This window comes from Primulina tabacum, chromosome 8 (genome assembly GCF_025594145.1).
Source record: "Primulina tabacum isolate GXHZ01 chromosome 8, ASM2559414v2, whole genome shotgun sequence".
Classification (NCBI taxonomy): domain Eukaryota; kingdom Viridiplantae; phylum Streptophyta; class Magnoliopsida; order Lamiales; family Gesneriaceae; genus Primulina; species Primulina tabacum.
This window is the reverse complement of record NC_134557.1, coordinates 3,905,231-3,931,847: the sequence shown is the minus strand read 5'-3', so window position 1 is coordinate 3,931,847 and position 26,617 is coordinate 3,905,231. Positions and strand designations below refer to the sequence as shown.

Sequence of the window (26,617 nt, the reverse complement as noted above, 5' to 3'; positions counted from 1 at the left end):
AAATAAAAAATTTCATCATAATGAATTTTTTTTTTAAATCTGATTATTTAAGATGATTTTCATTTGTTACAGTTTCATGCATTGACTTTAATTTTGAAAAACTCCTATAATCATTGAAGTAAATTGATATCCCATGGATGAGTCCATTATCCCTGGCCTATCTCTAGCCCAAATAGAAGACAGGCTCATCAAGGGCCCAGGTATTCTCTTATAAATACCAGGTTTGAGCGTATGATATTTCATTCACTATATTATTTTCAGCAGCACCCTTAGCTGCTCCCCCTATATATCCTCAGTCACTGACTTGAGCGTCGGAGGGGCTACGCCAGGACACCCTCCTGGCCCCCTTTAACGGTCTTTTTCGTGATTTCAGGCTCAGGACAATTTCAAAACCCTGCGTCTGCACTAGTGACACTTGTTGGGAGCGGACCCTAAATTTCCCGTGAGTATCATAAATTATAATTTCTTTTAGCCAATTGATTCATACATCTATGAAAAAATTCTGAAATAAAATAAATTTTTTTAGCAAATAGACTTTTAGGTATGAAAAATCAAAGTGTGTTTATCCTTTTATGAATTTGTATTTTTACGGAACATATAAATATCAATATAAGAAACAAAATTCCAAGTCGACATTGTACAATACATAAAGTTGGTCCTTGTCTAGACGTGGTCCTTGACGCAATGTATGTAGAATGCTGATACCCGGGGAGGTTTGATTCATGGGTATCAAATGATCATGAGTCATGGATCAGGTTATGAGAAGTTTTGGATCAATCTGATAGATAACCAGACAAATATATGCCCGAGACATCATCTCCCCGGGCTACTAGCAGCCGGTCATATACCTAGCTCGAGCTACCAGAAGCCCGTGCTTCCAGGCAAATTCTAGGGTGATAGCTTTCTACTCGGGTTACCTCAATAGTAGCACCTGCAATTGAGTGCACAAATATTTTGATAATTATTACTGTCAGAATCACATGGATTTGGCGTGTCAGAAAAGTCGTCAAAAAGAAGGGTATGAGCAGCCAGCTGTCTTGCCATTATCAATAAGTTGGAACTGAAAACAAGGTCATCATTGACTTTCTTGCTATAAATATCAGGTTTGCTCGAATTTGATTCATTCATTCACATATATTATATCTTGTCCACACCATTTTTACAGCATCTCTCTTTGGATTTTTCCTCACCCATTTGCTGACTCTAGCATTCGAGCGACCACGTCGGACATCCTCCGGCGCCCATTCACGTGGTTATATTCGTGTTTACAGGTCATCACTGATTTTTCTAGGAAAAAGAAGGAGATCTCTGGTTTGAAAACATCTCACTAAGCTCTCATTTCTCATCCTTCCTCATAATCCAACATGGTGAAAAATGCCCACGTATCTCGCACTCATTTTTACCAGGTCACATCATATAAAATAGTTAATATTAAATTTTATATCCATGTAATCTTTTTGAAATTACAAAAATAATATAATATATAATAAATGCTGAAAAATAAAATTAGAATTGAAACATGGATGATTGCCCTATGTAACCTAGCGATAATGTCACAGTAGATGTACGTCTCTCTATATAAATGGGGTGGCAATCTTTCAAGGTTCCTCCGAAGCAGAAATATGGATTTAATATTCTTGAGTATTCTCCTTTTCTCTTTTGCAGTCTGGGCATGGATTCTTCAAATGCTGAAATCGAAATTCAGGAAACCTGCAGGCAAACTCCCTCCAGGGCCGAAACCATATCCTATAATAGGAAACATTCTCGAACTCGGCCGAAAGCCCCACCAATCGCTCGCGAAACTCTCCCAAATATACGGCCCCTTGATTCATCTGAAACTCGGAAGCTTAACAACCGTAGTTGTCTCCTCTCCCGGAATCGCCAAACTCATCCTGCAAAAGCACGATCAAGTTTTCTCCAGCCGGAACCACCCCATCGGGTTACAAGCGCTGGACCACGACAAGCTGTCGTTGGTGTGGATTCCGGTCGAGAATCAGTGGCGGAAGCTGCGCAAAATATGTAGAGAACAAATGTTTTCGGTGCCGAGTCTTGATTCGAGCCAGGGTTTGAGGAGAGACAGGCTGCAGAAACTGTGCGAGTATGTGCATCGGTGCTGCATCGACGGCAAGGCTGTGGATGTCGAGAGAACTGCATTTACGACGTCGCTTAATCTGATGACGGCCACTCTTTTCTCCGAAGAATTTGCTGCTTTTGATTCGGCATCATGTGAAGAATTCAAGGAAGTGGTGTGGGGAATAATGGAGAATATTGGGAAGCCGAATCTTGCAGATTATTTTCCCGTGTTTAGAGTGTTGGGTCCGCAGGAGATTTTGAGGAAGAACACTGTTTATTTCAGGAGATGTTTCGATATATTCGAGAAAATCATTGCAAAACGGCTGGAAATGAGGGGAAGAATATCGAGGAAAAGTGACATGTTAGAATCTTTGCTGGATATAAACGAGAGAGATGAGTCTGAACTGAGCATTCTTGACATCAAGCATCTACTTCTGGTTAGTTCACTCTATCAGGTTTATGGTACATTTGATTTGTTTATCGTCACTAACTTTTGGGCGTCATGCTAGGATTTATTTGTTGCGGGCATATTAACTATATAAAGTTGTTATTTCATTATTAGCTGGTTAGTTAGTTACTTTGGTTAGTTAGGATAATTGAGGGATATAGAAACACCTCTGTACCAGAACTATTCTCTCAATTTTTTGATCAATAAACAATCCGGCAAGGTTCTCTGAATTCAGGAACTTTTCTCGCAATATGGTATCAGAGCTTCCGCGCGAGATACGTTGATCGGAGCTTCAATTTTCGTTTTAGTTTGCAGTAATCCTCAGCCTTTGGTAATCTTTGATCTGCATCACAATCAATTTACATTCAATTCCTCATCAGTAATTCTTATGCCGTATATCTCTCATGGCTCCTGGAAATTTACCTGAATCCTCTCGAGTAAGTGGTCAAGCTGTCATTGATGATCCTATGAGTCCATATTTTCTTCATCACTCAGATAACCCAGGGCTCATTTTGGTCTCGCAATCACTGATCGGAGACAATTACGCGTCCTGGAGTAGAGCCATGAGAATCGCTCTCTCCGTCAAGAACAAGTTGGGTTTTGTGGACGGAACAATTGAGAAACCGTCGGAGACTGATGCAAATCTACTTAGTTTCTGGATTAGAAACAACAATATCGTGATTTCTTTGATCTTAAATTCAGTATCAAAGGAAATTTCCGCAAGTGTTCTTTTCTCTGAATCTGCAGCAAACATATGGGACGATCTAAAGGAGAGATTCTAACAAAGTGATGGTCCTAGAATCTTTCAATTACGACGCGATCTCGTGAATTTGCGTCAGGAACAACTCTGTGTAAGTGTATATTTCACGAAGCTTAAAACGCTATGGGAAGAACTAAATAATTTTCGTCCAATGTGTAACTGCGGTAGGTGCAATTGTGGAGGGGTAAAGAAGATAGATAATCATATTCAAATGGAATATGTCATGACGTTTCTTATGGGACTCAATGATTCTTTTGCTCAAATTCGAAGTCAAGTTCTGCTGTTTGATCCCCTTCCTCCCATGAATCGGGTTTTCTCGTTGGTTGTTCAAGAAGAACGGCAGAGAGCAATTGGTGCTCAATTCACAGCTTCTAATTCTGCAAGAGACATGGCATTTGCTTTGAAGACTGATCAATCAGTAAAACGTAATGAAGGCAGAGGGTCAGCAAGATTTCACAAGGAAAGGCCATTTTGTACCAAATGCAATGTTCACGGTCATACGGTGGATACGTGTTATAAGATACATGGGTATCCTCCAGGCTTTAAGCTTAGAGGAAACACCACAACTCGATACACGACAGCAAATGCAAATCAACTCTCTGAAATACCGAACTTCTCGAGTCATACTAACACCAGTGGTGATATATCTCAGAGCTCTCTTCAAGGTTTCAATAAAGAACAGTTGGACCAATTGAGGGCAATATTTGATCAACAGATTTTGTCACGGGACAAGCATAACACCTTTAACACAGAAAATACTCGTACCACAGGTATTTGCTTATCCACATATGTTCCAAATGGTTTATCTTCTCCGTCATGTTGGGTCATTGATTCCGGAGCATCCAGACATATTTGTGCATATGAGTCTTTGTTTAGTTCACTTCAACCAGACACTAGTTCCATGGTTACTTTGCCCAATCACACAACTATTGATGTCAAGTTTTGTGGCAGTATTAAACTTGGTGCCTCATTGGTTCTTGAAGATGTTATGTTTATACCGAACTTCAAGTTTAATCTGCTATCTGTCAGCTCTCTCCTTGCCAAAAATAGATCAATGATTAGTTTTTATCATAATTCATTCATCATCCAGGAGGTAACAACGAGGAGGATGATTGGCAAGGGTAGGAAAGTTGAAGGACTATATGTTTTGGATACATGCTCGGATTTTCAGAACATATTGATCAATCAAATTTCGATGGAGACATGGCATAGTCGGCTTGGCCATCCATCTGACACAGTCATGCATAACATGCAGGACAGTTTACAATGCAGTGGAGTCAACTTAGACAAATGCAAGTCGTGCCTCATTTGTCCACTAGCTAAACAGAAAAGATTAGCATTATCTCATCATAATATGTCAGACTCTTCTTTTGATCTTGTACACTGTGATGTTTGGGGGCCATATAGAGTTGCCACCCAACATAATCAACGTTACTTCTTAATTTTGGTAGATGACTGTACTCGTTTCACGTGGGTGTTTCTACTTCAACAAAAATCTGATGCTTATAGAATTGTTTCTCGATTTTATACTATGATTGAAACTCAATTTCATAAGAAGATCAAAGCCTTTCGTACAGACAATGCAAAGGAACTTGCTTTCACAGATTTATGCATGGAAAAAGGCATCATTCATCAGCTATCATGTGTACAGACACCACAACAAAATTCAGTAGTCGAAAGAAAACACCAGCATCTTCTAAATGTTGCTAGAGCCCTGTTCTTTCAATCTCATGTGGATGCTGAATTTTGGGGCGATTGTGTACTAACATCAGCTTATTTGATCAACCGAGTACCTTCCCCTACAACTCAACACAAATCTCCTTATGAGTTACTTTATCAAAAGGCATTTGATTATTCATCATTGCGAATATTTGGATGTCTCGCTTTTGCTTCCACCTTAGCTGCCTATCGGGACAAATTCTCACCCAGAGCCCGTGCCTGTGTTTTCTTGGGCTATCCTCCCAATGTCAAAGGTTACAAGCTCTTGGACATCAATACTAAAGAGATTTTTATTTCCCGAGATGTCATATTTCATGAAACAACATTTCCATTCTTGTCTTCTAATCCTATGGTTGATTTGTTTCCTGATATTGTTCTCCCGCTTTCACTGGACACACCAAGCCCTAATAATAATGTTCCAGCTCCAGTTGCTACTCCACAATCCACTGATTTGAACACAGCTCCTTCACCATCGATCACAGTTCCCCCTCAAACCAGCTCCATATCTCATCGAACATCTTCCCGAAACACTCATCCTCCATCCTATCTTCGTGATTATCATTGTAACCTGCTGAAGTTAAACGCCCCATTGACCTCTAAGTCTTCTTATCCTTTGAGCTCATACATCTCCTATGATTCCCTTTCACATTCATATCGAAATCTGACACTCAATGTGTCCTCCCAATTTGAACCCGAATTTTTTCATCAAGCTAAAAATGTTCCTCAATGACAGGCTACCATGAAAGATGAACTTGCAGCCATGGAGGCTAATCACACGTGGTCAGTTGTTCCTCTACCATCAGGCAAGCATGTCATTGGATGTCGTTGGGTTTACAAAATTAAATATGCATCCAATGGATCGATTGATAGACATAAGGCGCGTCTAGTGGCCAAAGGATATACTCAACAAGAGGGTGTTGATTTCTTTGAAACATTTTCCCCAGTGGCGAAGTTGGCAACCGTCAAGGTGCTGTTAGCTCTTGCTTCCAGTCAACAATGGCATCTTGCTCAATTAGACGTCAACAATGCATTCCTTAATGGGGACTTACTGGAAGAAGTTTATATGGAGTTACCACTTGGCTATCTTCCTAATTTGCCACATAAAAACTCATCACAGAAACTTGTATGTAAGCTTCACAAGTCCATTTATGGTCTTCGTCAAGCCTCTCGGCAATGGTACACTAAGTTTTCCCATGTGTTACTCCAGTCTGGTTTCGTTCAATCTCAATCAGATCATACGTTATTTACCAAAGGCACGGGAAATTCTTTCATTGCTTTGCTAGTATATGTCGATGATATTATCATTGCCGGGCCGTCACCTAGGCTTATTCAGTCTTTAAAGACTCATCTTCAGGGACACTTTAAACTCAAAGATTTGGGTTCCCTCAAATATTTTCTTGGTCTTTAAATAGCAAGGTCGCAGCACGGTATTTGTCTATCCCAACGTCATTACACTCTTAAGTTGTTAGAAGACGCTGGTTTCCTAGCCAGTAAGCCAACTTCAACTCCAATGGAACCACGCCTTCGTCTAAACAACACTGATGGTGAACCATTGGCAGACATCTCCCAGTATCGAAGTCTCGTTGGACGTCTTCTATATCTAACTTTGTCTCGTCCGGACATTGTGTTCGCGGTTCACAAGCTAAGTCAATTCGTGTCTAAGCCACGCACACCTCATTTACAAGCTATACATCATCTTTTACGCTACCTCAAGTTAACACTGGGTCAGGGCATTTTCTTCTCGGCCTCATCGCTCACTCACTTGCGCGTCTTTTCTGATGCCGATTGGGCGTCATGTCCAGATACCAGGAAATTTGTCACAGGCTTCTGCATCTTTCTTGGTGATGCTTTGATCTCCTACAAAGCCAAGAAACAAGCCACAATTTCCCGGTCATCCACTGAAGCTGAATATCGAGCATTGGCTAGCACTACTAGTGAAATTATTTGGCTCATTCAATTACTTCGAGACTTTCACATATCTCCGTCTTCCCCGGCCACCTTGTTTTGCGATAGTCAATCGGCCATCCATATCGCCCATAACCCCGTGTTCCATGAAAGAACCAAGCACATAGAGATTGACTGCCATTTTGTCCGAGCAAGAATTCTTGATGGTTCCATTAAGCTGCTTCCCATTCGTTCGGAGTCTCAACTCGCAGACATGTTTACAAAGCCATTGTCTTCCACTACTCTATCCCATTTACTCTCCAAGATGTCTATCAAAAACATTTATAGTACATCTTGAGGGGGGATATTAACTATATAAAGTTGTTATTTCATTATTAGCTAGTTAGTTAGTTACTTTGGTTAGTTAGGATAATTGAGGGATATAGAAACACCTCTGTACCAGAACTATTCTCTCAATTTTTTGATCAGTAAACAATCCGGCAAGGTTCTCTGAATTCAGGAACTTATCTCGCAATAGGGCACGGATACAACATCAAGCACAGTGGAATGGGCTATGTCAGAGTTACTCAGGCATCCAGATAAAATGCTAAAAATCAAAAAAGAATTAAGAGAAGTAATTGGAAATAATGAACAAGTTGCAGAATCAGACATTTCAAGACTTCCATACTTAAGAGCTATCGTGAAAGAAACTTTTAGGCTTCATCGTACTGTCCCTTTGTTGGTACCTCACAAGTCTATAGAAGATACAGAAATCAATGGCTATACCATCCCAAGAAATGCAAAAATTCTCATTAATGCGTGGGCAATCGGGAGAGATTCTAGTACATGGTTGGATCCTGAGTTATTCACCCCTGAAATGTTTTTAGAAAGCGAAATGGACTTCAAGGGCCAGCATTTTGAGCTCGTTCCATTCGGTGCTGGTCGAAGAATTTGCCCCGGCTTGCCGCTGGCGAATCGTATGGTGCACCTTATGATTGCTACGTTGGTGCATAACTTTGATTGGGAACTTGATGGAGGACTAAAACCAGAAGAACTGGACATGAATGAGTTTTGGACTCACTCTGCAAAAGACCATACCTCTAAAGGCTGTCCCAATTAAATTTCAGCGATTTTAATTTTTCCTTTTTTATTGAATATGTTGCATAAATAATAATTTCTTATGTTTGCTAAACATATATGGTGTCTTTTTTTAATTAGATGTGACAAAAACTTGTGTGAGTCCGGTCTCACGGGTCGTATTTTGTGAGACAAATCTCTTATTTGGGTCATCCATGAAAAAGTATTACTTTTTATGCTAAATATCGGTAGAGTTAAACAAATCGTCTCACATATAAAGATTCGTGAGACCGTCTCACAAGAGACCTACTCGTAAGATGTGTCTCCTTTATTAATATAGTAAAGGTAATAGATTTGATTTGATATATCAAACCTAGCTAATGGAGCGTGTAATAAATATGTTATTCGATGGTAATCTCCTCTCTAGTATTGCGATTGGATGGAGTATATATAAAGTAATTCTTATGTACATGGTAATGAATAATTTGATTTTCAAGAATAAAAACAAAATATAATTATCAAAATGATTAGTTGTGCTGCGATGTTGTGTTTATGAAACTGAAAAGTAGAAGGTATGTATATATTATCTCACGTATCAGTTTTTAAGATGAGTCAAGTCAATCGGATCGAAGAGATATTTATCTCACAAAATTATATGTCAAAACGTCTCATGATAATTTTTCAATACACTTTTTTTCTTCTCTTTTTTGAATTTAAATCAAAATCATTGGTCAAAAGTTACTCTTATATAATTTAATTATAATATTATCGTTGGAAATCTTATTAATTTGTCAGTATTTACCATAAAAATATATTATTATTATTATTATAAAAAGATACAAATGAGGGTAAGCTTAGTGTGGCAAGAAAGAAATACACGTTTCGTAGCGAGAAAGAATTAGGATTTGAAGAACGTCTGTCCCAGATGGTAGGGCAAGAAATTTCAATGCCCTTGATCGATTTGTGTATTATATGCAGATGCTTGCAAGGGTAAGATACGAAAGTTACATTTTTTTAGCATCATAAACTATATATTATCAAATTTTTACTGAAAAAGATTCCGACATATAAAATATATGGTATAAATAACACAAGTGTAAGAAGTGACATTTTCGGTGAGTAATAATAAATTAATTGATTTTCTGTTTTTATTTCTTATTTCTCCGAAAACATGGCTCACAAATAGGACCAAGTACTTCTATTTCCTTTCTGGAGAATATGGAAAATAAGAACAGATGAGCCAAGTTTGCTTGCTTTTCTATGTCCTAAGGCCTGTGAGATCTCATTCTCCAAAATAAAAAACAAATTTAAACACCCTTTTTCACACAGTTCTTTTCCTATAATAGTCTTTTATAATAACTATTTTATAAATATCATGAATGTTGCATGTTTTAATAAAATATTTATCAATGTAAGGGTTATAATTTAATTTATATAATTTTTTAAGTAAAGTTATATAAATTTTATTGTCTGTATATAACAAGAATTTTACGTTTTTATTAGAGAAATGAAAACAAGGATCAAGGGTACGTCTGTTTTTAATGGAAAAAGTCAAAATAGAGTGTATTTGACAAATTATAAATGGGATGTAAATATTACATCCCAAAAATATATTATTATTATAAGAAAAAAGTAAAAATGTGGGTAAAATTATGTCAAGAAATACATGTTTAGCAGAGAGAGAATTAGGATCAATGTAATTTCAGTTCCTAAGCTAGTGATCCTTTAAAGACCATTAATAATGTTTTAATTGGGAAATGGTTTAAAGTGTAATTAATTTCTAATATAATCAAACATAAAATAAAGATGAAATAATTTAATCTTGTTGATTCGATTTTCTCTTGTTTGTTTAGTTTTAATAATTAACTCAATTGTGAAATGTAAAACTGAAAACAAAAATAAGACCATAAGCAATTTAGACATGGTTTGGTCAACCGATTTACATCCACAAAATCACGCTCAGCTGTCAAGCAAATTCGCTTAATAGAAAATGTTATGATCATACGATAACTTATTACATAAAAGACTCTATCTTTTCTAACGTCGTCTCTATAACGAATATATTAAGTAGATTTCGCTTGACGAGTGTCACTCGTCTTCAACTCCACCTTGATCAAACTTCTTTCGAAATTGTGGATTTATCTTATCCCGGAAACGTCATCTTTCTCTCCATAAGAATGAATCACGAGCAATTGAAAATCTCTGAAAACATAATGACATGGGGGAAACTGTCAGTATCTTTATCTTAAGAGATGTCCCGAAACATACAGCAATGACATAATAATGTAACTCTTAAAACTCATTTCTCACTCGACCACTATGGGCACACTCAGCAATTTTTAAAATGAATTAACACAACTTTATAAAGAAAAAAATTATCCAATATAGACATTATATTTTCAAATCTTACACCATATCTTTTAAGCTAATGTTATCCAATATCTTAATGATATAAAACACATTCAAAATAGTTATCTTCTTCACTTATCTATTTATCTCAAAAAAACTTCAAATCAATATTTTAGATTTGAATAGGTCTCTTGTGAGACGAGCTCACAAATCTTTATCTGTGGAATAGATCAGCCCTACTGATATTCACAATAAAAAGTAACACTCTTAGCATAAAAACTAATACTATTTCATGGATGACTCAAATAAGAGATCCGTCTCACAAAATACGACATGTGAGACCGTCTCATACAAGTTTTTGCCTTTAGATTTTATTGAAATCTAAAAATAAAGCCATCTAAAAATAATATCTAACAAATCTAAATGTAATTTATTTACCAAACTATAACCCGATCAATACAAAAAACTTACGAGACGATCTAACGCGTTAATTTTGTGATACGATTCTTCGACTTGGCCCAACATATGAAAAAATATTATTTTTTATACTAAAAATATTACCACTCATGATATCATATCAACTCATCATCGTTATGGCGAAAACTTGTGTGAGACGGTCTCACAGGTCGTATTTTGATAGACATATATCTTATTTGGGTCATCTATGAAAAAATATTACTTTTTATGCTAAGAATATTAATTTTTATTGTGAATATCGATAGGATTGACCCGTCTCACAGATAAAGATTCGTGAGACCGTCTTAAAATTCATACTCCATGGTTATAAACCTATGAGATCGTCTCACAGTAGACTTGTTCTTTAATTAATTATATTGGTATATGTATATACGCATGCTGAGTTAAATTTATAATTATTACTGATAGCGATTAAAATAATCTAAATTATTAAAATCATAAATCGGCATATCAATTATTGATTAAATTATGGCTGAGAATTTGACATTCTCGACTCGAAATTGGCATTATCTATTTTTAAATTCCACTTATCCCAACGAGACAAATATAAAATAATTTTTAGTCAACTTGCTTACGTGCATGTCGTTAAACGTTATAATAAATACAGTCAGTCTCGTTAATTTTAAATAATCTATCTTGATGGCCCCAAATGAGATCTCCCATTCGAAGCATGGTAATATATATATATATATATATATATATATATGATCATTAATAATTTTCTTTTAATGGTTTATCGAGAAATGGTCGTGCAACAGGTTAACTCTACCTATATTTACAATAAAATAATACTTTTAATATAAAAAAAAAAATTGTTTTCATGGATGACTCAAATAAAATATTATTATCACAAAATTAAACATATGAGATCGACTCACAAAAGTTTTCGTGTCTTATAAATGGTTGACTTGAACGTGATATCATTTTTTGAAATGAAAATATTTTGGGAGAAAATAGTAAGTCTTAATGGTAGTTAGCATAAATTATAAATCATTAGTAACATATTATTAACCAGAGTATACATTTGAAAATAAAATAAATTAGCAATATGTTTAGGGGAACGAATGAAATTGTAGGTTTATTCGGTTAATATGATTGATATAAAAAGAAATGAAAATTAGAATAAAATATTATTTTAATAAATTTATCACATTTCAATTAAAATTAAAATCTGTGCATTATTATTATTATGGCTACTATTAAATGATACTTATATTAATAATTTATTATTATCATTATAAAATTTATTTTTAATATATTGTCCTTTTATAATTTTAATATTATTTTTATTATTATTCACATTGTTATTATGTTTTAATTTTTTTTATCTACTATTATTTTTATTATTATTCACATTGTTATTATTGTTTGTTTGTTTTTTCTTTCTCCAATATCAAATGTATACTTGATTATCTTTCCTGTATACTCGGTTGATGAAAATTGGAATTTTAATCTTGAAAGTTTGTATGTTTTGAATTTTATTATTTTAAATTGTCAAATTTTGATTTTCATATAAATAACTAGAATTTTTTTATCTGAAACCACTAAATCGATCGACTATGATTTTTTTGACATTGATTCTACTCTACGTAACACATGTGGAGATAATAAAAGGTGATATTACTCACATTACAATTCACCTGATAAAAAATTTGAAAAATACAGCAAAACGACCTTCAATGCTTCCAAATAAAAAAAAAATGCTTGTCGTTTTTTATTTTGGTTTATGTATATTTTAATGTGTATAATATTAGTTTTATTCTAATTATTGCACACTCTATGTTGGGGGGAATATCAGTGTCAAATAATCAATATTCGATAATTTAGTGGTTTTTGATAACAAAAATCAAAACAAAAAATTCAAATTACTAGATGAAACTGAATTTTGATAATTTACTAATCTATAACTCAAATCATACTAATTTATAGAATTAAATTCTCAATTTTTCCCACTCGGTGGCAAGATCATAAGCCTCGATAGAATCATAATAAATTCGTCCTTGTATTACATGTTTGTCCCCGGATCATATCTGTCAGTAGTTTTTTAATCGGAAATGATAGATTAAGAGGCAACTATTTAATCATTTTGATTTTTTTTAAAATATTAAATCACAATGTGAAAAATGAGATAATATTGTAATATATTTTTTCAGATCTATACCAATAAATATATATATAAATATTTAATTATATAATAACGACAACCAATATTCACCGTCCCATTAGAATTAAATAATAATACTAATAATAAAAAAAAAAGTCTGCCGTCTATAATAGGAGAGTATTAGAAGTGTAAAAAAATAGAATCAACCAAAATATGATAAAATATTGAAAGGTTGAATTCGACTCGAATTAATTTTATTCGAGTGTAGCTCGTTTCTACGTTCGAAAATTTGAAAACTTCTGGCTCGAATTAAAACTCTAGTTCGAGTTTGGTTTGAAATATTCGAACATATTCATGAATTATTCGAAATATTACTTGAAAATAAATATTCGAAAGATTAAAACATAGTTATTTAATATATAATTATATTATATTAATAAAATATTAAAATTTACTAAGTATCAAATAAATTTTTTTTGCTCAAATTCGATTAGAAAATTCAAACATGTTTAAATTGAAATCGAATTCAATAACCTAAAATATAAATAAAATATTTTTCAACTCAACTAGTAAATCAAACTGAATGTGATGTACGCTTAGCATCTGTCTATAAATCGCAGAAGCAAGTCTTTCAAATTTCATCGGAGAAGAAACTAATATATATATGGAGTTAATATTCTCAAGTATCCTCCTTCTCTCTTTCGCGGCCTGGGCGTGGATTCTTCAAATTCTGAAATCAAAATCCAGGAAACCAGGCAAACTCCCTCCAGGACCGAACCCATATCCCATAATCGGAAACATTCTCGAACTCGGCCAGAAGCCCCACCAATCGCTCGCGAAACTCTCCCAAATCTACGGCCCCTTGATTCATCTGAAACTCGGAAGCTTAACAACTGTAGTTGTATCCTCTCCTGAAATAGCCAAACTCTTTCTGCAGAAACACGATCAATTCTTCTCCGGCCGACACCACCCCTGCTCAATACAAGCGCTGGATCACCACAAGTTGTCGATGGCGTGGATCCCAGCCGAGAACCAATGGCGGAAGCTGCGGAAAATATGTAGAGAACAGATGTTTTCGGCGCCGAGTCTTGATTCGAACCAGGGCTTGAGGAGGGACAAGTTGCAGAAACTGTGCGAGTATGTGCGTGGGTGCTGCACCAATGGCAAGGCAGTGGATATCGGGAGAGCTGCATTTACGACGTCGCTTAATCTGATGTCCGCGACCCTTTTTTCTAAGGAACTTGCTACTTTTGATTCGGGTTCATGCGAAGAATTCAAGGAACTAGTGCATGGAATCATGGAGACTGCTGGGAAGCCGAATCTTGCAGATTATTTTCCTGTGTTTAGAGCGTTGGATCCGCAGGGGATCTTGAGGAAGAACACCGTTTATTTCAGGAAATGTTTCGATATATTTGAGGAAATCATAGAGGAACGGCTGAAAACAAGGGGAGGATCGGTTAAGGATTCGAGGAAAAGTGATATGTTGGAATCTCTAATGGATATTAACGAGAGAAATGAGTCTGATCTGAGTATTCTTGACATTAAGCATTTACTTCTGGTGAGTATACATAAATACATACTAACTTCTTTTTTTCTTGACATAAAGTATGCATAATTTTAAAATAAATAAGAGCAAATACTGATAGAGTATTGATCAAAAAACTAGTTAGTTTGTTTTTTCGATTTGAATCCAAATAATTTTTTTTTTTATAAAAAACAAATATTTGTAATAAAATATAATTGTAATTTCATGAGTTCCATTCTAAATTTTTATAAACTCACATATAAAAATAAATTTAAATATTTTTTACAAAATTTTAAAAAATATTTATAAAAATTATAACAATTGTGGAATACAATAATTTTTAAAAAATACATACGTCAAATTATAACTTTAAATCATTAATAAAAAATAAAAAATCATGTCAATTTTACTTCTAGATTTTAGTTAAAATTATAGAAGATAAAAGAAAAGTTGGCATTTATAAATACCTCAAAATATTTTCATCCAGCTAAAATCGAATAAGTCTTTCCTCAAAGCTCCTCTAAACACTACGTACCTCGACATGCTTGTATCTAACTAGTTGCCATACAAGGATTTATTTGTTGCAGGTGCAGACACAACTTCAAGCACGGTGGAATGGGCTATGTCAGAGTTGCTTAGGCATCCAGATGAAATGCTAAAACTAAAAAATGAATTAAAGGAAGTAATTGGAAAGAATGAACAAGTTACAGAATCAATATTTCAAGACTTCCATATTTGAGAGCAGTGGTAAAAGAAACTTTTAGGCTTCACCCTGCGGCCGCTTTGTTGGTACCTCACAAATCTCAGGAAGATACAGAAATCAATGGCTACGTCATCCCAAAAAACGCCCAAATTCTCATTAATGCATGGGCTATTGGCAGAGATTCAAGAACATGGTCGGATTCTACTTCGTTTACTCCTGAGAGATTTTTTGAACATGAAACTGACTTCAAAGGTCAGCATTTCGAGCTCCTACCATTCGGTGCCGGTAGGAGAATTTGCCCAGGCTGGCCATTGGCGAGTCGTATGGTGCACCTAATGGTTGCTACTTTGGCGCATAACTTCGAATGGAAACTTGATGGAGGACTAAAACCTGAAGAAGTGGACATGGGTGAAAAATTTGGACTCACACTACAAAAGTCTATACCTCTCAAAGCTGTGCCAAGTATATAGCTACTATTGTCTGCACCTTTTGTTGATGTTGTATGCTTGAGATCTCAATTATGTTGTGATCATTTAGTTACTATTGTCCACTCCTTTCGTCGATGATGTACAAGAGAAGTTATCTATCTATTTGTGTAAATTATCATGTCTGGACAAATTTCTTTTTTGTTTTGAGAAATCTAAAATCTCATCATACATTCAAGACAGAAACATTCAATTTAGTGAACATAAGTGCAAAAAAATCACCTCAATCAACTTACGATCACAAGGATTATCTTCATCCAAAAAACCATGGTTTATGAGTAATTTTGAATTAGGTTGTGGTCCACATCTAGAACAAAAGAAACTCTAAAATGAGGATCCTCATACATACGAACAAACCAAAAAATTACTTAAACAAATTTCCCGACCTTCCACCGAACAGAACCTTGCCTTTTTTGTGGAACAGAGATCGAGAGAGCGAAAAAGAGTTATGTGATCTTAGTGAAATGGATGAGACGGGTAAAGGGCTCCACCGGATCAAATCAATAATTTAGTGTTTAGGAATTTGAGTGAAAATAATGGCTTTGATAACACCTGCAAACAAGAAATGAACTCGTGAATGGGCGCCGGAGGAGTGTCCGTCGTAGCCACTACGATGCATAAGTTAGCAGGTTGAAGATGAATACAAGCGAATATATGTGAGTGCTTGAGAGTTCCAGAGTTTTTCAGAATCTGTAAATGACATTAATACCTGCTATTTATAGTAGAAAATGGGGTATGTACCTCGTTTCCAGTGCCACCTACTAAGTATGACAAGTCGGCTGCCCATACTATAGATTCTGATGACTTTTAGAACACTCCAAACCCATGTTGCTCTTACAGATTAGACAGCCTGTATCAATCATACTCGAGTGTGGTGCAATTCTCGAGGTGGCCCGGGTGGTAAGGTACCCGGGTGCTTGTTTGAGGGCCCGAGCTGTTGATTATCCGGGAGAAGAAGAAGTGCTCGGGTAGCTAGTGAGGAGAGTACTCGGCATATTGGCTCTGTTATGACTATTCAATTAATATCCTGGATCATCCATGACCCGGCACTTTATGGGGGTATCAAGTTATAACCAAAAAACAATAGGTTCCTCGGATTTATAGGGACGACTACAAGTTGCACAACCCCATCTACAACATTTAACATTGCCTTGCAGTTGCTTCTATACGATAATAATGGTGATCAAGGGGAACCAATGCAAATCTCCCGGCCAAACTGACTTTCTGCATTGAAAGGGATCTAGCCTTGTCCACCTTGACTTCGAGAAAGAGCTTGAACTCATGAGCTCGGAGGCATGACCTCAAGATTTCAGAGCCTTGTCCACCTAGACTTAGAGAATGAGGTCGGAGGCATGAGCTCCAGATTCCAGGAGGCAGAGAACGAGCTCGAGGTCATGAGTTTGGGGACTTGAGCTCCATGTACAAGGGCCTTGTCCACCTAGACTTAGAGAAGGAGCTCGGAAGTTTTAGCATGAAGGCTTGATATCGTAGTCGCGCTTCAACTTATCCGACCTAGGAGCTCGGTCTCCAACAAGGAGCTAGGCCTCTACTGTCGGTCAAGCACGAACGTCTCATGCCATTTTTGACGAATCGGATCTCCACCATCCAGATTGAACTATATGATGCTTGGAACACATCATCTAAATTTGAGATCGATCCAAATTTGAGATCGATCCAAATGTTTGTCCCATGTAAGGCCATCTCCAACCACAATTTTTATTTTGGTGTAAATTTTACACTAAAATAATGCGATTTCTGACATCCATCTCCAACCTATTTAATTCAAATTTTAGACCAAAAAAAATATTCTCGAAATATTCCTTTTATTTTACATATATTAATTATTATATTTTATTTAATATATTTTTAATTATGGATAATGTTTATATTACATATATTAATTTATTGTATTTGAATCATGTGTTTCAAATTACATTTGTATTTCAATTATTTGTTTCAATTTAGTTATGAATTGTATTGTTATATTAATTTTTTGCATTTATATTTAATTATATTATTTATAAATCAAATTATTCCTTAATTATTAATAATTAACATAAATAAATAAATTAATATTTAAAAAGTCAATAATTATTATTATTTATTTTTTATTATTAAATATCTAATTATTAAAATAATAAATATATATTATACTATTATTTAAATAATCTATATATTTTGTAATATAAATATTTATAATTAAAAAAATACAAATTTATAAATAAAAAAAAGTAAACAAAAATACAACCCCTGCGCCAACTTCCTCTGCGCCCATTTGATGGAATTTCACACCATTTTGGCGCAAGATTGGAGATGATCTAAGGTGACCAAACTCTCAAATATAGATTATGACGACGACTCACAAATACTCAAAAAACGAAGTTGTGAATGAGATGTAGAAAGAATTTTTTGGCTTGTTCATTCCAACCCTCAAGTCATTATTGAGCTCACGAAAATAGAGAAAATTCATAATTTATAATTTACCAAATACAAACCTAGTGTTCGTGGGGGGGGGGAATAAAACAATGATGAGCTTGAGACAAGGGCTAGACTTGTATTTTGATTTTTGATTTGTCATCCGCAAAACACCGCCTAGATGACCTGTCCGAGGTAAGGTGACCAAGCTCGCAAAAAAAGAAAAAAACTCATAATTTACAACTTATCAAATACAAACCTAGTATCCGTGGGAGAATAAAACAATGATGATCTCGAGACCAGGGCTTGACTGGTTCGTTCGATCCTAGGGTGTGAGGACAGTGCCTACATCCCATATGAATGGTTGGGATTCCACTTCATGGGAAAAAATAAATAAAAAAAAAAAAATTGGGCCAGAAAAAATTCCGGCCCTTGGATGTACCCTGCAGGCACTGCCTGCAAGGATAGGATGAATAATCCGGCTTGACTCGTGTTTTGATTTGTCATCCGCAAAACACCGCGAGCCTGTCTAGCCCTAAAAAATAGACCATAACACTACATATATATATATATATATAGATTTGTTAGAAGTGGTGAAGGAATGTTCAAATTGTACACGTAATGGGTAAAGTATTATTTCGTTACGGAAGTTACCACCATTTTGTACCATATAAAAATTATTAAAATAATATGAGAAATGTGAAACAGTATTGAGAAAATTGGGGCCAATAGCTGCCAACCACCACACTCACCTCGTACCTTCTGTATATGATGACCATGGCTTCAAAGTCTACCTTTAATCTTCTTCATCTCCTTTGGCTCCAAATTTTCAAACAAACAACGATGTCCTCTGAGCAACAGACTGCTCCGACACTTCCGTCCATGAAAGACGCCTACAAATTCCTAAATCTAGTCCCGAACCCCGACGGTACACTCACCAGGCCGGATATTCCAAGCGTCCCTACATATCCCGACCAGACCCTCTACAGAGACATACCTCTCAACCCAACAAATGCAACCTTCATTCGACTCTATCGCCCCTCCACCGCTCCTCCAAACTCCAAATTACCCATCGTTGTTTACTTTCATGGAGGAGGGTTTGTGATTGTCAGCGCCACGTCCAGCGTTATTCACGAATTCTGTACTGAAATCGCGGAGCAGGCCTCTGCCCTCGTCGCGTCTCTTGAGTACCGTCTCGCGCCGGAGCATCGTCTGCCGGCGGCGTATGAAGATGGGGTCGAAGCCATCTCGTGGGTCAAGACCCAAGCAACAATAGATGGGGAAGACGGTGCGTGTGAGCCTTGGATGAAACAGTACGCCGATTTTTCTCGGGTTTTCGTGATGGGAGGCAGCGCAGGCGGGAATCTGGTGTACCACGCGTGTCTCCGCGCGCTTGACCTCGATTTACAGCCACTCAAAATCGTAGCGCTGGTGATGAACCAGCCCTTCTTCGGTGGGTTACGAAGGACTGAATCGGAGCTCAAGTTCTTCGACAATCACGTTATTCCTCTGCACGCGACCGATCTGCTGTGGTCACTGGTACTGCCTGAAGATACCGACCGAGGGCACGAGTACTGTGATCCAACGACGAAAGGGTCCCGCGATGGGAACATCGGACGGCTGCCGGTGTGTCTTGTGAGAGGGTATGCAGGAGACCCGTTGATCGATAAACAGAAGGAATTCGCGAAGATGCTGGATTCACGTGGGGTGCACGTGATAGGGCAGTGGATTGATGGAGGTCACCATGGCGTTGAGATATATGATCCCGTCGTTGCTCGGGCACTCTACCACGATTTTAAGGTCTTTATTTGCTCTTTTCAAGCTGCATAATTTCCTTCCAAAATATTATTTCACGTTTTGTTTATTTATTGATTGGACATGTACTAATAGTAACTAATAAATCCTTAATCGTTGAAAGTTTTTAATATGGCTGTTGGAACTAAATAAAACAAGAGGAGGGGCATGCATTTGTTGGATTTGAAATATTACAGGGTTTGGTTCTAAGCAAAGTATAATTAAAAGATAAATATTTATATTGTCATAATATTACTGATGTAATACATTCCAACTAATTTGGTGCAATGTTTGTGTTTATTAACCGAGAGATCTCTTATTTGGGTCATCAATGAAAAAATATTACTTTTTGCATGAGTATTATTTTTATTGTGAATATCGATAGAGTCGACCCGTCTCACAGACAAAGATTCGTGAGACCGTCTCACAAGAAACCTACTCCTTGTCTAATAAGTTGGTATCTTTGAATTGTTGAGTAGATATGTCAAAACTGGTTGATCGAAACGTATTTTTGACATGATGAAAATCATCAATCCAATTAACCTAGTTAAGGTTACGGAAGGATCTAATCAATTTTATGATTAATTTGACGGATTGAGTGGAGTGACATGCAACCCACCGTCATACCTAGTCCTTTTTTTACATCTCTAATTTTTATGTGACGAATTCCATATTTTAAGAAGTCCACCAATTTATGATTTAAGTTTCAATAATAATTTTATGCGCCAATGAATGAAAGTTTAAACCTAGTTAAGAAAGAAAATGAAAGTAGATCAATAATTTTAGTATTGGCCCAAAGCCCAAAATATAACAATCCTGAAAAAAGGTAAGCCAAATTTACTAATACGAGGCCCCATAAAGTATCCATTAGCAGCCCAGCCCGACGGTTGTACAATGTGATGCTTCATGTCACCACAAAATAAAAAAATATATACGTCTTATTAGATAATAATTTAAAATGACGTTACAGATTAAAAAAAAATGAAATTAAATCACTAATTAATAAAAAAAGTGAAAACAATTTCTAGTTTTCACATTTTTAACTCGAGATAGAACTTTGTCAATTATACTAATGAAATAATATATTTTTTTTTTTCAGTTCAAACCATTTTTTGCTACCTATAAGGTATAGATACAGTCAAATTTACTCTTTTTAACATTTAGAAATTTTTTTTTTTGAAATTTTATAAATATGTTATTATTTACAAAACATTCTAATTTAAGAACAATTAATATTTCAGTTACATTTTTATTCAAAACTATTTGAAATTTTAATGAAATTAAGTATTATTTTAACAATTTATTAACATTATTGTCATCACTACTCCCAATGATTTATTCACTATATTATCTGTCCATGTTTTCACAACTTGGAATTATTATGCCTTTTCCAACAGTTCAAATTTGTTTCATCGTATGATGACAACAAAATAAAACATTTAGCCGCATCACATTGACCCTTTTCCAATATTAAATTGATTAAAAATATTTAATTCTGTCATATTCTAATTTAGGAATATTACAAGAAAAAAATTTGATTCAAATTTACATTTTTTAACAAATTCAAGTGATAAAATTTGAACTTTATTTTATTTTTAATCGTATTTGTCTATACTTAGGCACTACGTGAAAAATGATCACGAGTTTCCATACATCGGCAAAAACTTGTGCGAGACGGTCACACGAGTCACATGTCGTATTTTGTGAGACGAATATCTTATTTGGGTCATCCATGAAAAAATATTACTTTTTATGCTGAGAGTATTACTTTTTATTGTGAATATCAGTAGAATTGACTCATCTCACAGATAAAGATTTGTGAGACCGTCTCACAAGAGACGTACTCCTATATAAAATATGATCCACGTGTATATTGGGTAAATCTACGATTAAATAGCCGATGTATTATAATTCATTTAATTGAGATTACATCAATTTTAATAAACCATTATAACGTAAAAAAAAAAAATCCGCAACAAAATAACCAACTCTCATAAGAATATAATTTTTTAAATTAAAAAAAAAGTATGAAATATTGAGATTTAAACTTAATTAATTAAAAAAACAATCGGACCCCGTATTAATCTCAATTATTACTCGGTAATGTGACAAAGCAGTTTCTTGTTTTATTACGATTGGATTGGAACTTGAAAATTTTGATACAGCTTGATTTGATTGGCATCTTGTTCGCATATCACAATGGAATCTTCACAAAATCCAACATTAAATATATAATTATTTAATTACGATTAGTTAAACTCTATCAAGCTATGGATTAGTGGACTGCTGCCATCAAGTTATTCTTTTTAAGTTATTTGTCACTTAGCTCCGTGTTCAAATAATTAATGTAATTTAAAAAATGTGATCGGATGTAATAATTTCAAGAATGATGGAATTATATCGTTATCATCAATTATAATTTTTGTTAAAACGACATAAATTCGATATTATAAATTATGGAACAAAAAATGGAATACCATTTTCAATTAGTTCATCCTAAACATCCCAATATCAATATGCAACTGATTGCGACTTATTCTTATTAATCTAGAATATCTAAGCTGAGAATTAGCATCAATATGTCATTAATTAGATGCCCATTTTTTAAAATTCCCCATTTTTATTAAAAGATAACTTCAACAAGAAGATCACAAAAACTTGTTTGAGACGGTCTCATGTGTCGTAGTTTATGAGATATATCTCTTATTTGGGTCATCCATGAAAAGTATTACTTTTTATGCTAATAATATTATCTTTTATTGTGAATATCGGTAGGAGTATTATTTTTTACACTAAGAATATTATTTTTTATTGTGAATATCGATAGCGTTGACCCGTCCCACAGATAAAAATTCACGAGACCGTCTCACAAGAGACCTACTATAAGAAAGTTAAACTTCTTGTGTATATATATATAAACGTTTTGTATGTATATATGTATATTATTATGTCAGCTTGACATCTTTTTATGTAAAATCTAGTAAGGGTTCGCTGTCAAATCTTTAACGAAGAAAAGTGATTGTCGTAATCTCTAACTTCCTGGATTTTCTTTAATTCATGGATTTATTTTTTAAAAAATTTATTAATATTTTAAATTTTTATTCACATTCATAAATATACAACAAATATACCCATTATATTTATATATTTATATATATATATATATAATACACAGACACGACATACTTTATAATGTCTACACCTCACAACTAGTGGAAGGATATGTTATTTTATAATTAAAATAAATAAAATTATTGTTTTTTCCCCAAAATATTTGAGTGGAGTTTATTGATTTAGGCTTTGTGGGTTCAATATTTATCTATATATATATATATAAATTGATATTTACATTTTATTTTGTGTTATATATATTTCATTTTACATTAAATATGTGTCAAATTTTATTCACAAATGAATAGAGGGTAAATATCAACTTTCATTAAAAAAAAATAAAAATACTGATTCATATAAAAATATATGTAGGCTGTAGTTGAGCCATGGCTTGTTCTTCGTTTGGTACTTTTTTTCATTAATTGAATTTGTTGATATATGACTTATGCGAAATTAGGTTTTAAAATCAGTATTCGATCTATTTTATTGGACATTGATAACATAAACGACGATGATAACGAAATCAAATAATCTAATAACATGCACGATATTATTTCTCCGTTATTGATGAACAAAATTGTTGAAAATCTCAACATACAGACGACTGTGCACAAATTTGCTTATTGCATGGCTTGCCTTGTTTCATTTTCTACAATCGATCCTCCTTTTACCTCTAAACTAAAGCCGACTAACCCTTGTTCCATTAATTAACACCTAACCATGTCACAAAAGCTTGGAGAGTTTTCATGTCAGCCCGGTAATGTTTCTGTGTAAATTCGAGTAGAAGCTGCCACGTGAAATCTGGATAGTTTCTTGGGTTTTCTTCATCCACCAGTTGTTCTGGAGGGCTCACGATTTTGTTCATTCTTGGGCAGAGGAAGAATGCGAGAGATTTTCTTGGGTGTCTACTGTTTACTACAGCTCTGTGCAAGCAGCTCTTGTAGATCCCATTTGATAGAGCCTGCAAGATTTCATTCGTTAGTTTTTTTTAAACAAAAACATAAAATGTACACCTCATTTTTAGATGATGCATTAAATTATTTAGAAAAGGATTTGATCGAAATCGAAGATATAAAAACTTTCCACACTCGTATATTAGCAACATGGAGTCCATCACAATGATTCGACCAGCACTTACAAACATATAATGCATTTTTGAACTTACCATGAACGTGTCTCCGATGTTGACGACAAAAGCTTGGGGATTTGGAGGTATGGAATGCCATTTTTCATCGACAAACACTTCGAGTCCACCAACTTCATCCTGATGAAGAATTGTGAGAGAAGTAGGATCGCAATGGGGTCCTGTCCCGAGCGCAAGATCAGGTTGTTGACAAGGAGGATAATAGTTCATCCTCATTATGGAATCATTTCCTTCAAAGAATTCTCGAAAATACCTTGGTCCAACTCCAAGGCTCATTCCAAGAAGCTCCATAACATTTAGAGAAAGATTACTCATGGCATCACAATACTTCTGGCTCACCCTCCTGAGAAACATTAATCAAACATGCATCAATGTATATTTAAACACACAACAAACTACGGAAGTTTACACACACACACACACACACGCACAAAAGTATATAGGCTTTTTTTGGGGATTGGATGAGTACCCAAATGTCACGTAATCTTCGCCCATTAACTCCAAGAAATAGCTTTGAATGATGTGGGAGAGATGAGAATCCGCACTATAACGAAAAGATACCGTCTCTTTCCATGGAAGTTTTGACGAGAATCTGTTGGTGAAGCTACTAGCATAGCCACAATGGTCCCCTGGTTTTCTTAAAGCTTTTTGTTTCTCCTCTAGAGGTTTTCTAAAAAAGAAATCTATGCCTTTATGAGCTTCTTCAATGAGCTTCAATTCAGTGCCATGGTTTATGACAAGAAAGAAGCCATGCTTTCGGCAGGCTTGATCGACTAGTCTAGCAGCATTAGATACAGCCTCCGGATCACCGGACAGAAATCCTCCCAAATCTATGGGCGGCACATCAAGTATAGGAGGGGGCTCCGAACACGGTTTTTCGTGATTGGGCCATACGAATTGTGGTGGTATGTGCGATTGGTGTTGCAAGATCGATGCATCAAAGATAAAGGGTTTACCTTCAAATTGCATTGTCTTACAAAGTTTATTGTTTTTTTATGTTAAGATGTGGATGCTGAAGGGAGAAAAAGTGCGTAAACTTTATAGTGAATTGGAGGGAAATGAAGTGAAAAAAGACATGAAAAGAGTTGTAAAAAAAAAAAAATTGGTTGAGAAATGCAAGTGGGAAGAAACGTCAAGGATGTTCATTAGTAAACTAATGTTGGAATCTTATATTTTGTAGTCATTCTTGCGTCATTTAACAAATGATTGGAAGTTAAACGAATTAGTACTGTTACTTGATGTACCTTTGTTTAAAAGATTGCCAAGATTTGACGACACCTTTTATACGAAAATTCTTACCTCAATCATACGTAAGAATGTAACCTCTGTTTTTCCCAGAAAATAAGAGACGTGCGACTAAGGTTGAATGTATATATTTATATTCTATGATGCACAAGTGTTTAAGATTTGGTTTCTTAAAAGTGTTTATATAGGCCCCGTGAGCAGAAAACTTTTTCTATTTCTCCCATTTTTACTCGAATTCATAATCTTAAGAAATAGGCAAGAATTCATTCAATGGACACGATATAGGAGGAGAATTTAAACTTTTCGAAACCGGGGAGCAGAAGAAATCCACGAGAAATCCTCGGTGCACATTCTGCTTTGGGGAAATGACCAATAAAGTAGATCCCATGGTGGTGGACTGAAAAGGGATGTTTTATGCTATAAAGATAAGCAATTTGGAGCAATGAAAATATGCAAAAATGCAGAATCACATCACATCATGCAGAAGAAGAATAGAGTAAGAAAAAAACTTTAGCTTTAGTGCAGACATCGAGTAAACATATAAAAAAGAGGGGGGGGGGGGGGGGGGGGGGGTCGCTAACCTGTGCTTAGTTATATGTTGAATCTGTCAAAAGACAGCTAAGTACGTGCAGCAGCGGCTTGTTTGCGCACAACGATCATTATAACGGTTATTATTATTCGATTCCAGTTCTTAGGAGCAGAATTATATATGTAAGTGCACATGACACTGTAAGCATCAGAACTGCAGCAACAGTCAGTGCCAAACAAAAACTAGATTTTAACCAATCAGTTGCTTGAGAAAAATTATAGGTCAATACAATCACCAACCAGCAGGTTCAATACCCTGTAAATCTAATGCTCATACAATCACCAACCAGCAGGTTCAATACCCTGTAATTCCAATGCTCATACAATGAAGATCCATCGTAAATATACTACCAAGATCTACAATTTTGTGGAAGTTAAACATGTCACATCAAAGGTGAAAAGAGACAATCGACACTCCTTTTCTTTTAACAAGTTCAGTCAAGTAACCAACCAAACTATTTGCAAAAGTTTACACCTTCGTTAACTCTTACAAGACCAAGCACTTTCCCAGCATAAAAACAACAATCAACCAGATTTCATAAAGAACTATTCAGAAATACGCACGTAGAGGTACCATGGACCATGCAAGTGTCTGCTTAGCTGTCGCTAACGCCTAACAGGAAGGCAATCGCAGTGATATTGATTTGATATCTCACATAACCAAAACTCGGTTACAAACTTCATTGCATGGCTCCACTTTTCACACCTGCTTAAGT

The 26,617-nt window shown here is 35.2% G+C and overlaps 4 protein-coding genes, 1 long non-coding RNA gene and 1 pseudogene across 5 annotated transcripts in view; 5 read left to right on the top strand and 1 right to left on the bottom strand.

The window, feature by feature from the left end:
• The first annotated feature begins 1,527 nt into the window (after positions 1-1,527).
• On the top strand, positions 1,528-8,137 carry LOC142553089 (cytochrome P450 76T24-like). The gene is given in 4 exon segments (XM_075663085.1): positions 1,528-2,510; positions 2,583-2,601; positions 7,427-7,955; positions 7,957-8,137. Coding segments are annotated over 4 exon segments (1,560 nt in total). The 5' UTR covers positions 1,528-1,562; the 3' UTR covers positions 8,021-8,137.
• Positions 8,138-13,487: 5,350 nt separating this feature from the next.
• LOC142553090 (cytochrome P450 76T24-like) lies at positions 13,488-15,705 on the top strand (annotated as a pseudogene).
• Positions 14,017-26,617, top strand: part of LOC142553091 (serine/arginine-rich splicing factor RS40-like) — a 57,018-nt gene continuing 44,417 nt past the window's right edge. Inside the window, exon 1 of the mRNA XM_075663092.1 lies at positions 14,017-14,022. The gene's annotated coding sequence lies outside the window, so the exon portion shown is untranslated. The remainder of the gene's footprint in view (positions 14,023-26,617) is intronic.
• Positions 18,639-19,940, top strand: LOC142553088 (putative carboxylesterase 8). The gene has a single exon (XM_075663084.1). The coding sequence runs from the start codon at positions 18,788-18,790 to the stop codon at positions 19,847-19,849; it is 1,062 nt and encodes a 353-aa protein (XP_075519199.1). The 5' UTR covers positions 18,639-18,787; the 3' UTR covers positions 19,850-19,940.
• LOC142553085 (gibberellin 20 oxidase 1-D-like) lies at positions 23,453-25,044 on the bottom strand. The gene is made up of 3 exons (XM_075663082.1): positions 24,538-25,044; positions 24,090-24,411; positions 23,453-23,885 (listed from the first exon to the last, which is right to left on the bottom strand). The coding sequence occupies exons 1-3, from the start codon at positions 25,035-25,037 to the stop codon at positions 23,628-23,630; spliced, it is 1,080 nt and encodes a 359-aa protein (XP_075519197.1). The 5' UTR covers positions 25,038-25,044; the 3' UTR covers positions 23,453-23,627.
• LOC142553086 (uncharacterized) lies at positions 26,033-26,405 on the top strand. The gene is made up of 2 exons (XR_012821900.1): positions 26,033-26,147; positions 26,195-26,405. It is a non-coding gene; the product is annotated as an uncharacterized LOC142553086 (long non-coding RNA).

Excerpts from the sequence above, each read along its gene's own strand:
- LOC142553088 (XM_075663084.1), top strand. The coding sequence starts at position 18,788 with ATGATGACCATGGCTTCAAAGTCTACCTTTAATCTTCTTCATCTCCTT.
- LOC142553085 (XM_075663082.1), bottom strand. The coding sequence starts at position 25,037 with ATGCAATTTGAAGGTAAACCCTTTATCTTTGATGCATCGATCTTGCAA. Across the intron at positions 24,412-24,537 it reads GAAGATTACGTGACATTTGG|GAGGGTGAGCCAGAAGTATT; the intron begins GTACTCATCCAA and ends AATGTTTCTCAG. Across the intron at positions 23,886-24,089 it reads ACATCGGAGACACGTTCATG|GCTCTATCAAATGGGATCTA; the intron begins GTAAGTTCAAAA and ends GAAATCTTGCAG.